The sequence below is a fragment of the Cyrtonyx montezumae genome, unplaced genomic scaffold (assembly GCF_038088225.1).
Source record: "Cyrtonyx montezumae isolate F1298 unplaced genomic scaffold, pur_monq_1.0 scaffold_4, whole genome shotgun sequence".
Classification (NCBI taxonomy): Eukaryota; Metazoa; Chordata; class Aves; order Galliformes; family Odontophoridae; genus Cyrtonyx; species Cyrtonyx montezumae.
This window is the reverse complement of record NW_027072045.1, coordinates 13,591,116-13,603,848: the sequence shown is the minus strand read 5'-3', so window position 1 is coordinate 13,603,848 and position 12,733 is coordinate 13,591,116. Positions and strand designations below refer to the sequence as shown.

Below are 12,733 nucleotides of genomic sequence, written 5' to 3'. Positions count from 1 at the left end.
GAAACGTTTACAGGGAGTGCAGAAGGACCAATTTTGGTTAAACCAATGCTGCAGAGAGTTGCACACAGCTGTTGTGAGTTGTTAGCATTTCCTGTAAGTTTTGTGGTAAATGACTGGGTCTTAGTAGCCTAAGCAGTGCAGATCATAAAGTACTCCTATATACTCCTAGCCAAATCAGTGGGAACTTACCAGCTCCTGCTGTTAACTTGTTTGCTGGGTTTTTTTGTTGTTGTTGTTTTGAGAACGAATTGCCTTATCATCAACTGTAGTCATTCCTGCTTCAGAAGAGCACTTCTCTTTTATTAGCCTTATCAAATACTTGTGGTGTGAAATGATTTTCTTGAATATGAGTGGAATTTGCTGTAAGTTGGTGCAGATCACAGGTAAATATCATTTAGCTGAGTCACTTGCAGATTGTGAGAAACAACAGCTGAATAGCAAAAAGGGAAAGCTATCTCCATCATACCAATCTGTATTACAAACTACAGCATCAGAATAAATGCATTACTACTTCTGCTTTCCCCTCACCAGCACCTCCTGATATTTACAAAATAGTATTTGTGAGTAGTCTAGAGCTCAGTGTATGGGAGGGGCTCTAAGAGCAAGGACTTCTGAAAATGCTGAAAACCTTTATGATTCATATGAAAATTGAACTGCCATGTTTCTCTGTGTGCATTCAGTGTCTGCAGTACCTGATTAATTAAAACAAAAGGATTCTTGCAAAGAGTGCAGAATGATAGTTCTACTTGTAATCTTCTCTTGCATTTCTCATTGCTGACTTATCAAACGTAAGGCTGAAGTTTGTTATTATGCCATTTTACTTGGGGAAACATTTAGGTTGGATTTTCTCTTTGTGAAGCCAGTTGCTGGCAGTGGCAAATCCTGGTGGAAACAAGTCTTGACTCATGGTGCTGTTTCCCCACCTCTGAACACCATGGACACTCAAGCCAAGAGAGTTTGAGTTTCATCCTTTATCCTTGAGAGTTTCAACTAAATAAATTAAATTGTCCTGTAAACTGCAAATCTCCAACGCCTAAAAAGTAGATAGATGAGATACCCTTGTTCTACTGTCCACCATTTTATTTTCTGAAGACCAAGCTTTCAACACTGTCCTCACTGATTTTTATTTTTTCTTTAGTTAACGCAAGAAAAAGCAGCATTATTGTTTTCCTTGAGTAAACTGTGCAGCAAAGTATTAACTACTTATAAAGTTCAGGGGTGTCATTTATACCAGCACACTGAAGCCTTTGTCTTACATAAAGGATGGGTCTGTGTAAAGAGGCAGCTTTCTTCATGTGCAGAAATACTTAACACCTATTGTTTAAAAATGTTTAAAGGGAGGAGGATATAATCTTCTGCTACACAGTGCACATGCATATGTATTTTAGCTCTAGCAAAGGGTCAATGTTGCATCTTCTACATGTTTCTCTGTTTGTGTGTTACTTGAGCTCCCTTCTGAAATCTTAAGCTCTTTAAAGGGAGTCTAAAAGTTTGTTTGAGAAAATGTGTTCTAGTTATTAAATTCTGAAGACTGACATCCAGGTACTCTCACCTCTTGCTCTTCCCCCTGGCCCTTCAGAGCAATGTTATATGCAATTCTTAGTGTCTGCTTGGAGCCTTGTCAGAAGTTTTCACCAAGCAATGTTAGTCATATCTATTTTCTTCAAGCGTAAGTGGCAGACTGCTGGCAAAAGATTGTGCAGTGTAGACTGCATGTGGCAATTTAGTGGCAAGGGTCTGGTCAGTTGTCTGCTTTAGTCTTTGATTTTCACTATAAAATGAATTATCATGTCATTTCATATTTTATTATCACATTGTTCAGTGTTCTTAAGGGCATAATCTGTTCTGATTTTTTTTTTTTTTTTTCAGATGTGGAAATGCTTCAGTTCAAGCCAGACACTCCAATTTCTGGAGATGAAAACTCTCTAACTACAAAAGACTCAATGCTTCGCAAGTTTTTAGAAGGTGAGATCTGTTTGGAGAGGAGGGCAGCAATACAGATGGAGTGATTAAATGGAACTTGAGATTTGTTTTTAGTCTGTTAAGGATAGTAGTGTCCATTTGACACAGAGAGCCTTGCTTTAGTGGGTACAGATGAAATGTAACAGTAAGAGCATCCTGTGAAGTTTGTGAGGTGACTTGACTAGTGTGGTTTGTTTCTTCCATGAAAGAAGGCAGACTTCTTGTGCAGTCTCTACTTTTCAGTGAGTACAAATAAACAGCTGATATCTGTTCAGAAATGCTGTCTTTGTCCTCATCTTTGTAATTTAACTCTGATGTCTTAGTGTTCATGCAAGTTCACCTCATGGGCAGGGCCAGAGTATAAAGTGGAGCAGCATTAACAGTGATGAATTTTAATGCAGGTGCTTTATTCACAAGTCTATCTACTTGAAAACAGCAACCTGGAGAATGAAAAAGAAATTCTGGCTTCCAAATGTGCCCTGGTGCACTTGGCATGACTGAATCGTCCAAGCTTTTTCCCAACTTGCCAGGTTCCATGAGATCCAGACTCACATAGGTGACCCAGCTGGACACAGAGCAACACTAAGACTGCATCTTTTAACATCTTGTTCTATTTCCTCTGCCAGCGCTGATACTCCATTAATTTCATTGCATTAATTTAGCTAGATGTACAGCAGCATTGAAGGAAAATAAGTCCAGTGTCTGGGTTATTCACTTACAACTTGATAACATTGCAGTCAGTTAGTCTGATTGTCTTGATTGTGAGTTGATCATCTGCCAACATACATATGTGTGAAACTAACTTTTAAATTAGATATGACAGCATTTGATGATTTTTCAGGGATGTTAGTGAAATGGGGATGGTGAAGGTGGTGTAGTAGAAGTTGGGTCTTATTAAGTGCAGGTGCAAGCAGCCAGTTCCCTCTAACTTCTGTTTTTCTGAAGTCAAATATCCTGTCAGCTGGTTGTGATAGTTTGTTTCAGGAGAAAGAAAAATTCTCTTTAATGTTCTGGAAACAAGTGCTCTGTTTGATTTGTTAACTATTGTCTGCTAATGAACTGGAACTTTGGACATTTCTGGTTCCCAGTGTCAGAATTAATTCTTAAAAAGATTTTGAGACTTTCCCCTGTGGTTTCTTTACCAAAACACATGGTACAGTCTTAGTAGCAAATGCTTACATGCTACTAGGTATGAATGACTTTATGGAATCCTGTCCTGAAGGTCTTTGGCACTATAATTCACTGCAAATCTGGATATTTTTGCCTGAGAAATAACCAGCTTGGTAAAAATGTGATACATACCGCATTGGGAGGGACCTAGTTTTCAGTGAAGTGAATAGATTATTTTGCTTGCAAACCTTTCTCTGTTGTAGGTGGTAGCATGGATGCACCAGATTCTGGGGAAGGAGTTTCCCAGCAGTATGGTGAAGATCTATATTACTCAGTGGAAAAAGATACTTTTCCACAGGAAATGGCTAGCAGACCTCCAGTTCCTGTTCCAAGACCAGAATCCAGCTCTCCACAGCCAGACAATGAGTTATACATCTCCAAAAGTGAGTTGGGTACAAGGATCTAAACTGTAGATCAGTCATCTTTAGAATGGCACTGATGTAGGCTCCAGTTACCACATAAACGCCAAGAAAATCTACACACGGTTTCTGTGAGCCTTTGATTATTTGGCTCTCAACTGTAGGAAATGCATTACTTTTTGGGATCTTGTTTCTTTTTTTCATTTTCTGTCCAGTCTGAAAATGTGGAGTTGTTGTATGCTGTCTTGGCCTGAGATTGCTCTTAATGAAAACATCAGAATGACAGATTGCTCCTAGCCAATATAAACAAATCCAACCAAATAGGAAAGGTCTTGATATTGTGGAGACATGATTAAGCTAATAAATTGAGAAGTTGCTACTCTGTAAGATTCAGTGGCATTTACATAGGATAGAACCTCATTCTGAGGTGGTTCTAAATTGAAACTAAAGAAAACTGTTCCTCTTAGTTTCCTAGGCCCTTTGTGAAAATTGTCGTATTCCACAAACGTACTAACAAAAACTCTAGTTGAGTGTGAAAAAGTAATTTCAGTGGCTCCTCCTTCTTACCATTGCATTACTGTAGGAAGGCATTTCCAGAGGTCTCTTTGAGGTGACTAAGCTAAATTCTTTGAAGATGACAGAAGGATTCTGTTTTCTCCAGTGGTCTTACTAAGGTTCAGTAGGAGCTTAACAGAAACTGTAATGCAATGCAGAATGGAGAATGCCTACTGTAATTCATCCCTGATAATTGTCTTCCTGACTTGCGTTCAGTGTCTAAAAATTGTTTGTTTTTCAGTTTTTGCACAGAAAGCTCAAAGACCTGAGAATCTCTATGTCCCTAGAGGAAGGGTGAGGAAAGGTAAGTTGGAAGTTCTTCCTGAAAATCCTTCAGGTAATCCAAAAACAAATCTGCTGAGGTAGCATTGTTCAAGTGAGATGTGTACACACAGAACAGACTGTTTTATAAGACAAGGGATAATAGTCCCATATGAATGACTTGACCTTATGTGCCATTGGAAACTTTTATATCTGCAGAGTGTGAGGAGTGCTCTTTTACCTCATACAGTACGTATCTCCTGTCTCAGAGTTAATCCTCAGGCAGGATTTTAATGATCACTAAAGTCCTTTTTTTTCTTTTTTTTTTTGACCTGTATTGCTTCATGGAGCTGATACTCTATTCCTGGTTTTGTGGATTTATTCACTGCCTGTTGATCATTGCTTCCTGGGATTTCACTTGTAATGAACTGCCTCCTATTGATGTCTGCACTTCAAAATTATGACCTCATTCTTTAACTTCCAGTCCAGTTCATTATCAAAGTGCTAGAAACAGTCTTTGATCTTTTATCGTCATCTATACTCCTTAATATTGTAAATGAGATAAAAATAGCCAGCATTAGTAGGGCGATCTTTTAGTTTCTAGAGTTACATTGCACAGATAAGGAAGTCTAGCTTTGTGATTTCAAAGGTGAAATACTATTTTATGGATTACTGGGGAGAGAGACACTTCTGAGATGAAGAAACAGAGTACTTTAAGGAGGGCCTTTTGTGTTGTTCACTTTATTTTAAGAATAGAGATTTTATGCACATTACTAGAGATATATGCCCTACCTTGAGCTTTTTGCCATGATAAATAGTGTCAGGCATAAATACAAAATACATTTCCAGTTAGCGAAACATTCAGCCTGCAATAGGGCATCAAGTCTGCTTGAATTGCTTTATATTCAGCGAGGAGGGCAGATGACACAAGTTCAGTGATATTTTTGGTGTTGTTCTCTCTTCAGAGACGATAGTCAGACCTGTTAGAGACCTGTCTCAATCAAGTATATACGATCCATTTGCTGGAATGAAAACCCCGGGTCAAAGGCAGCTGATCACATTACAAGAACAAGTGAAAATGGGCATACTCAACGTCGATGAAGCTGTGCTTCACTTTAAGGAGTGGCAACTGAACCAGAAGAAGAGATCAGAATCATTCCGTTTCCAGCAGGTACTGGTTTATTCCACTGTTTAAGAAATATGGTGATCTCTTTAAGCATACATCCTAAGTGTTTCAGTGTAGGTACATTCCTTTACAGGTTGGAGCAGGAACACTCCTCACAGTCCCCTCACTAGCAGGAAGGGGGACTGACTTGGAGGGGCTGTTTCCATGAAGCAGGAAGCAGGTAGCTGTTTACAGTTGTTTACCTTGCAGTAATAGCTTCAGTCTAAGATGGAGATCTGTATTCTAGGAATCAGGCATAATCCAGGTGTCTAAATTACCTTTCTTTCCACCTAGGACCTACTTGCTGGTAGAGACTTCTGTGGATGAACGTTTAAGTTGTCAGTTGCCATCCATTTCAGATCAATGAAGACTGTGTTCCACATAGTGTATTGCCATAACTCCTGTCCTGTAAATGGACTGATGTTTCCTCAGGTCATATGAAGAGCTTTCTTTGATGGCTTTCATTCTTGTGGCATCAGAACTGCCTGTTCTTTGCAGCTGAGCAAAGTCTGGTGAAAGTGCTGTGGTTGAGTTGAATGAGGAAACTATTCAACTGTTGGCAGCAGCAATGCAATGACTGGTGGAACTAGCAGTCTCATTTTCAGGTTTCTGTTATCTTGTTAGTGCGGAGTTCCCTCAAAAGCACTCCTGTGCTACTTTTGGAGCCTTGTGGTACAACTTGTGTTCCTTCTGCTTCTCTGCCTGTTTGGGGATTTTCTCACTTTCACATATGTATTTATTTCTCTGCTATAAAAGCTGTCTTACCTCCCCACTCCTCTCCTTACTGTAAGAAGAGGTATGTAAAGAAAATTTGTTCCCATTCATATTTACAGGTGTGCCCCTTTCTGCCTTGGTGGGGGACATCCCTGTTCTTTCAGTTGTCCATCATGATCTGATGTGTGAAAATCTTCTCTGTCCCCACAATCAGAATTATCTTTTTGTTAGTACAGAAAGGACCATTAAGTTACTTGAACATGTGTCATGTTTCTGTACTAGTGTAACAGTGTAGACAGAAAATACAGGGGTGTTCTGAACTCAGCATGCTTCTTATCTGCAACTTTACCTGATCTGTGAACTTGACTTGAAAGTACACAACATCTGAACAAAAAAACCCAAACACTTGGCTTCTGAAAGGCACACATGGATTTCTGAATGGAATAGATTAAAAGACATTGACACGGTTTGTACTTCAGCAGTGTTTAACAAGCTTTGTTACAGATTGGTTGTAAAGTTAGCTGAAATGTGTTACTTCATTATCAAAACTGTTCATTTTCCATTGTCCAAAGCCCTGAAAAGAAAATTTTAATGTTTTAGGAAAATCTGAAACGACTACGAGACAGCATCACCAGGAGGCAAATGGAGAAGCAAAAGTCAGGGAAAAGTGCAGGTAACAGTCTCTCTGGCATTCTCCAGTAGTGAAGAAGATAACAATGCTAACAGATTCTTAGGGTAGAATGTCTCCATGTTGTAATTATGTGATATGTTGATGCTCACATCTGTATGCCTGTTGGCTAAAAAATGAGGAAGTTGCTTTACTCCTCAGTTTCCAAGACTGAGAAAAGGATGTATACATCTGTGGAGTGAATCTTGATTTATACATGTACGATTACAATCATCTTTATGTGATTGTGTTTAACTATGTTTTGGGGTGTGAAGCTATCTCACAGAGATTAGACTCAAGTAGGCCATTCTGAGCTCATCATTCTCATTTTGCCCTCCAGATTTGGAAATTACAGTACCCATTCGGCGTTCTCATAATACTTTGGGGAAACCAGAATGTGGCATATATGAATACACCCCGAGGAAAAACATATTACCACTAAAAAAGGAGCTAAAGAGAGGAGACTGGAAAACAGAAAGCACGTCTAGCACAACAAGTAAGCAAACCAGGAGTATCTCCCCTCTCTGTGGGAAGGCTGAGCAGAAAACATTTCCCCTGCTTGAGTCTGTAAGCCAGCTCAGGAGTCCAGATTTCTGTTGCTGAATCCTAGTGATGACACTGGCACCCTGAAGCCTGCATACCAACTGTTTTCAAATTTGTAAAAGCAATTCCAGGTTCATCAAGGAATTTGAGTTACACAAGTTGTATATGTCTCTCTACAGGAGGAAAGCTTGAAAGTCGGGCAAAAGGTGTTCCCTTGAGCCTTCTAAAGGAAGGGTGTTACTCATAATGTAATAATAGATGATAGTTGCTTCAATAGGAAAAAAGTATGTTTAGTCCTTTGCTTTTACTCCCAGTGGGCAATGTGCTGTTCTGGTCTGAGGGGTGTCTGCTGTATTTCAGGCTGGGAACTGGTCTCTACTTGTAATTTCCTCAAATGTTATGGATAAAGGGCAGCGTTTTTCATTGGTTTCTCTGGGACCTGATCTCCTGAGTGATTTGGACATTTTTATTATTTTTCTGTTTTATTAAGTTTAACTGTGCAAATTAAATTCCTGAATTCTCACAGTGTCTGCAGACTGAGCACAGAAGGCTTGTTCAGTTATTCCAGAAGCAGATGACTAAGGGTACCATCACATTAACCTGTATGGAGTTATGCACATGGGGACTGATAATTTAAATGTACATAAAAGTTGAGTGTGTAACAGTTGTGAAAATATTTACCTGACTTGCGGTCTGATATTGGCACTGGATCCTTTCAGTTAGATTATGGCCAAATATTTAACCTGAAGCCTGGACCTTGACAGTGGAGAAATCTGCTGGAAAGTTGAAAGTTAGATCTGAAGGGTTTGACCCTGTGGTGGGTGTTGTAGGAAATGTGGTTGTTTCAGTCTTGAGCATGTGAAAAATAACGGCAGAAATGTTGCAAGTATTATATCATAAATGCAAAAGGTACACATGAGGTATGGAGTCAGCAATTTGCAGGAAAATCACAAGGATCTGATAAACCATTTTTCTCTTGCTTACACTCCTTAGGCAGTGCAAGCAACCGCTCCAGCACTCGGAGCATATTGAGTGTCAGCAGTGGGATGGAAGGGGACAGTGAGGTAAGCTCTCATCTTGGCTGCATGCACTCACTGGTCTTTAAATACATGGCTTTGTTTTTATACTGAAGTAAAGAGCTTTAGGGGATAGCAGTGTATTTTCAGAAACAGCAAAATGTAGGCGCTCCTCTTGGGAAGCTAATAACAATCAGATTCTGCTGGTCTGATGCCTGTTCTGTAGTTCCTTCTCTGCTGCTTCTGTCCTGACTAGATGTTTATGAACCCCACTTCATGCCATCAGTACCAACCGTTTTGAGATTTTGCTACCAAAAGTGACTCAGAATCTGTCCAGGTCTAGTTTGTAATCTTATTTCACAGAATTCAGTACACAGACACATAACTGATAGTACATCTGTTTTTGTTTTTGATTGTGTTGATGGTGTATCTGCATATGCTAGATGGCCCAGTCCTGAAACTATGTGCCAATTTGGATGCTGAGGAAGAAGTGTGCTTTAGGGGCAAACTGTCGTAGAAGCATCTGGATCTTGATTTTTTTTAATTTTTTTGGTAGGACAATGAAGTCTCAGAAGCAAGCAGAAGCCGCAGCCCTGTTACCAGCCAAACAGAGAGGTTGCCTCTCCCCGTGCCTGAAAGGCCTCCCAGAGTGCCCCCTCGAGGTGCAAGCAGGTAAGTAAAGCTAACGGGGAGCTCAAACAAGCTTTCAGTGAATCAATACATGAGTGAATGGAAATTAAGGCAGGAAATGAATGTCTTTTCAACAAAGTCTGCCGAACTGTTATGCGTAAACAAGCACTAGTAAGTAACCGTAAGATCCTTCTTTCTTGTCTTGATGGAATAGGTTTCCTGTTGGTAACCTTCCTCTTGCAGTGCTGTCACTGCAATTCCCACAAACCCTAAGGTGGGCAGCACTATGGATGCACGCAGAGCTTGCCATAGTGAAATGGACCCAGTTCAGTTAGCATCCTGCACCTGGCAGAGCTAGGATACCTGATCTTCCTGAAGTAGATCCTCTCAGAACAAACTTAATGCAAAGCAGGGCAATTCCTTTCTGGGATTCTTTTGGAAGTTATTTTCACTTTGTAAATTCAGATCTGGGCTTCAGTAAGGCTATTGACATGGTAACCCATAACGTCCTTCTCTAGAAATTGGAAAGATATGGATTTGATGGATGGATTGTTTAATGGGTGAGAGAACTGGCTGCAGGATTAAATCCAGGGAGTGGTGTCCCCCACAGGTCAGTGCTGGGAACTGGGACTGATACTCTTTAATATCTTCATCAGTGACATTGACAGTGGAATTGAGTGCAACCTCAGCAGGTTTGCTGATGACAGCAAGCTGTGGGGTGCAGTGGATACACCAGATGAATGGGATACCATCCAGAGGGACCTAGGCAGACTTGAGTAGTGGGCCCAGGAGAACATTGTGAGGTTCTATAAATTCATTCACGAAGTCTTGCACCTGGATCATAGCAACCTCCACTATCAATACAAGGTGGGGGATGAAATGATGAGCACAGCCTTGCTGAAAAGGACCTGCATGTGCTGGTGGATGGTTAAGTTGGACATGAGCTAGCAGTGTCCCTTTGCAATACAGAAAGCCAACCATATCCTGGGCTGCATCAAAAGAAGCGTGGCCAGTAAGGCAAGGGAGTTTATCCTGCTTCTCTGCCCTGTGCTGATGAGGCCACACCTGGAGTACTGTATCCGGGTGTGGAGTCCTCAGTACAGAGGAGACATGGACATTCTGGAGCATGTCTGAAGGAGGACTGCAACAATGATCCAAGGGATGGAACACCTCTTTTATGAAGACAGGCTGAGGGAGGAGCTGGGGCTGTTCAGCCTGAAGAAGAGAAGGCTCTGAAGTGACCTTTCAGTACCTAAAGGGGAGCAACAGGAAAGAAGGGGACAGATTCTTTAGCAGAGTGTGTTGTGATAGGATAAGGGGAAATGATTTCAAGTTCAAAGAGGCTAGATTTAGGTTGGATATAAGGAAAAAGTCTTTTACAGTGAGGGTGATGAGGCAGTGGAACAGGTTGCTCAGAGATGTGGTGGGTGTATCATCCTTGGAGACATTTAAGGCCAGGCTGTGAGCAACCTGATCAAGCTGTGGGTGTTCATTGTAGGGGAGTTGGACTAGACGATCTTTAAAAGTCCCTTCCAACTCTGAGTATTCTATGATCTCTCCAAGCCACGCTGTTTGCACATATGATTGGCCTTGAAGTAAGAACTGAGCTCATTTGGGATAAGGTGTGGGAATTCTGCATTGATTGGATTGGCCCACCACAAACTTAAGTAACTTGCAAACGCTCCTTTCATCCAACCACTGCAAGTCTATGAAGTCAGGAACCGGAGGATTATATAAGAGTAGATGTTAATAAAATGCTCCAATGGATAAAATGATTATTACTGATGTGTGGAAATGGTGAATTCTGTGTTTTGTCCTGATTCTGGCAAGAATGCAGCTATAATTTATCTGTAATTAGTTTAAAACAAAAAATTAAAATTTGAAGCCTTTGATATTTTCCTATTCATCTTCAACTAATCTTCAGAAAAAAGCTACTAAATTATCAAACTTTATTCCAGACAAGTATTGTGCCATCTCCTCCCAGTAATGATAAAATCACAAGCAGCAAAAAAACAAAACAAAACATGGGAATATGGCTCTAGTCCCTTGGCATCAGCTCTATTGCTGGGTCACTGAGAGCCTATTTTTCATTTTGTGTGACTACTGGCTGTACAGTGTTATTAGGTACAGTGTTATTACATGCAATCTGTTGCAGAACTATATTTTGTTTTTTTTAATGCATTTATGTTCTTTTTTAATAGGCCTGTAAACTGTGAAGGCTTTTATCCTCCACCTGTGCCCCCAAGAGGTCGCTGAATCTCTCAACATCTGTGGAATATGAGATTTTTCTATATATATATATGTGTGTGTGTGTGTGTACAGATATTTTTGGTTTGTCTTAAATTATTTATAAGTGGGAACTGAATGTTTTTGTATCTTCCTTCCTTCCTGAAGCTCAGGTAGCTCTGCCTGTGGTTTTCACTGAGATTTTTTAGCCTGCTGTAGCTTTTTTGTTTGGAAGTATTTTGATGCTTTGAGGCTTCAAGGGAAAAAGTCATGGTTGAAAAGGAGAATGCTGATATGTCTTGGCAGCCCTGCACCAACATGGAGTTTCCCTTTGATGAAGAAAGAACACATCCTCTTAGAAATGAAATCCTGATAAACATTGTCAACAAAACTTTCAGTATAATGTACAAAGGCTTTACTGGAAAATATACTTGAAAAAGAAAAAACCCAAAACAAATACTTTGAAGAATTCTCATTACAGCGGGATCAGGTGCATATACTTTTGTTCAGTGTAAAATTTTGTGTGCAGGTATTGAAATTCTGGAATGTATTGAGTATCTTTCCAGTAATTATTAAACCACATGAGGATGAAAAACTATATTTATTTACAAATGCATTTTACTTATAATTTTGAAAATGCCTTTCCCCTTCCCTTCTTGGAGGGGACTGGCATTAATGAGCTGTGGATGTGCTGTGTTTGCCATGAAAACTCCCAAGGCATCTGGTAAGGGATTTGCTGTGTCAAAACAGCTGTACTTGAACTATTGTGGGAGTTGTCACTTGAAATCACACAGCTGACTTCTTAAATTAGGGGAAGAAAATGGTGGTACTGCTTTGTTCTTATCTCTTATGCATGTTCACAGTAGCAGCATGGAAGCCTTCCACTTCATGCCCTGGAATAATGCAGCAACGCTGCAGTTCCAGAGACACACCTCACAGCTACCAGCTGCACAGTTGGCTGCTGCAGTGGAAGCAGGCACCCTGCCTGGGGCCTGGCTCTGCTTGCACTGTTCTGGCTTTCTAGCAAAATGAATCAGCAACAGCTGTGTCCAGTCCTTTTTCCTGCCTGAGGGCTTGCAAACTTAAGGACATCTTCATAGTTGGGCTATGTGTGCCAAATGTAGGAAGCGCATAAAACAGAAGTTTATTTTGCTTCTTCATCTTCGAGGAGCTGGGATGATTAAAACAAGTTTTTTTGTTTGTTTTCTTTTTTTCCTCAGACCTTGCAATCTTCTGTGCTTGGTGAATGAATACAGGGCTCTTGTTGTTCATGAGTGACACAAATGGGAATTCTACAGGACAACATTCGGGGTAGAGCATTAAGCAGCACTGCCTACTCCCAATCTCAGGTGGCAGCTGGCTGGTCTGGCAGTGTTTGCTTTTTGAAATCTGCCTCATGCTGTCCTCTGCAGCAGATGGCCCTGCCTGAGGGACGTGAGTGCTGAATAAACCAGAGACACTGAGG

At 40.5% G+C, this 12,733-nt stretch overlaps 1 protein-coding gene across 2 annotated transcripts in view; it reads left to right on the top strand.

Moving 5' to 3' along the window:
* Positions 1-11,725, top strand: part of PIK3AP1 (phosphoinositide-3-kinase adaptor protein 1) — a 40,002-nt gene extending 28,277 nt beyond the window's left edge. The window contains exons 9-17 of one of the 2 annotated variants that reach the window (XM_065746955.1): positions 1,870-1,965; positions 3,336-3,515; positions 4,288-4,350; positions 5,273-5,478; positions 6,787-6,859; positions 7,194-7,349; positions 8,390-8,460; positions 8,969-9,084; positions 11,244-11,725. In XM_065746955.1, the coding sequence (XP_065603027.1) occupies positions 1,870-1,965; positions 3,336-3,515; positions 4,288-4,350; positions 5,273-5,478; positions 6,787-6,859; positions 7,194-7,349; positions 8,390-8,460; positions 8,969-9,084; positions 11,244-11,298 (1,016 nt within the window). In that variant the 3' untranslated portion in view covers positions 11,299-11,725. Of the gene's footprint in view, positions 1-1,869; positions 1,966-3,335; positions 3,516-4,287; positions 4,351-5,272; positions 5,479-6,786; positions 6,860-7,193; positions 7,350-8,389; positions 8,461-8,968; positions 9,085-9,652; positions 9,774-11,243 lie in introns of those variants that run through there. The other variant, XM_065746956.1, reaches the window with a different exon arrangement.
* The last annotated feature ends 1,008 nt before the right edge of the window (positions 11,726-12,733 follow it).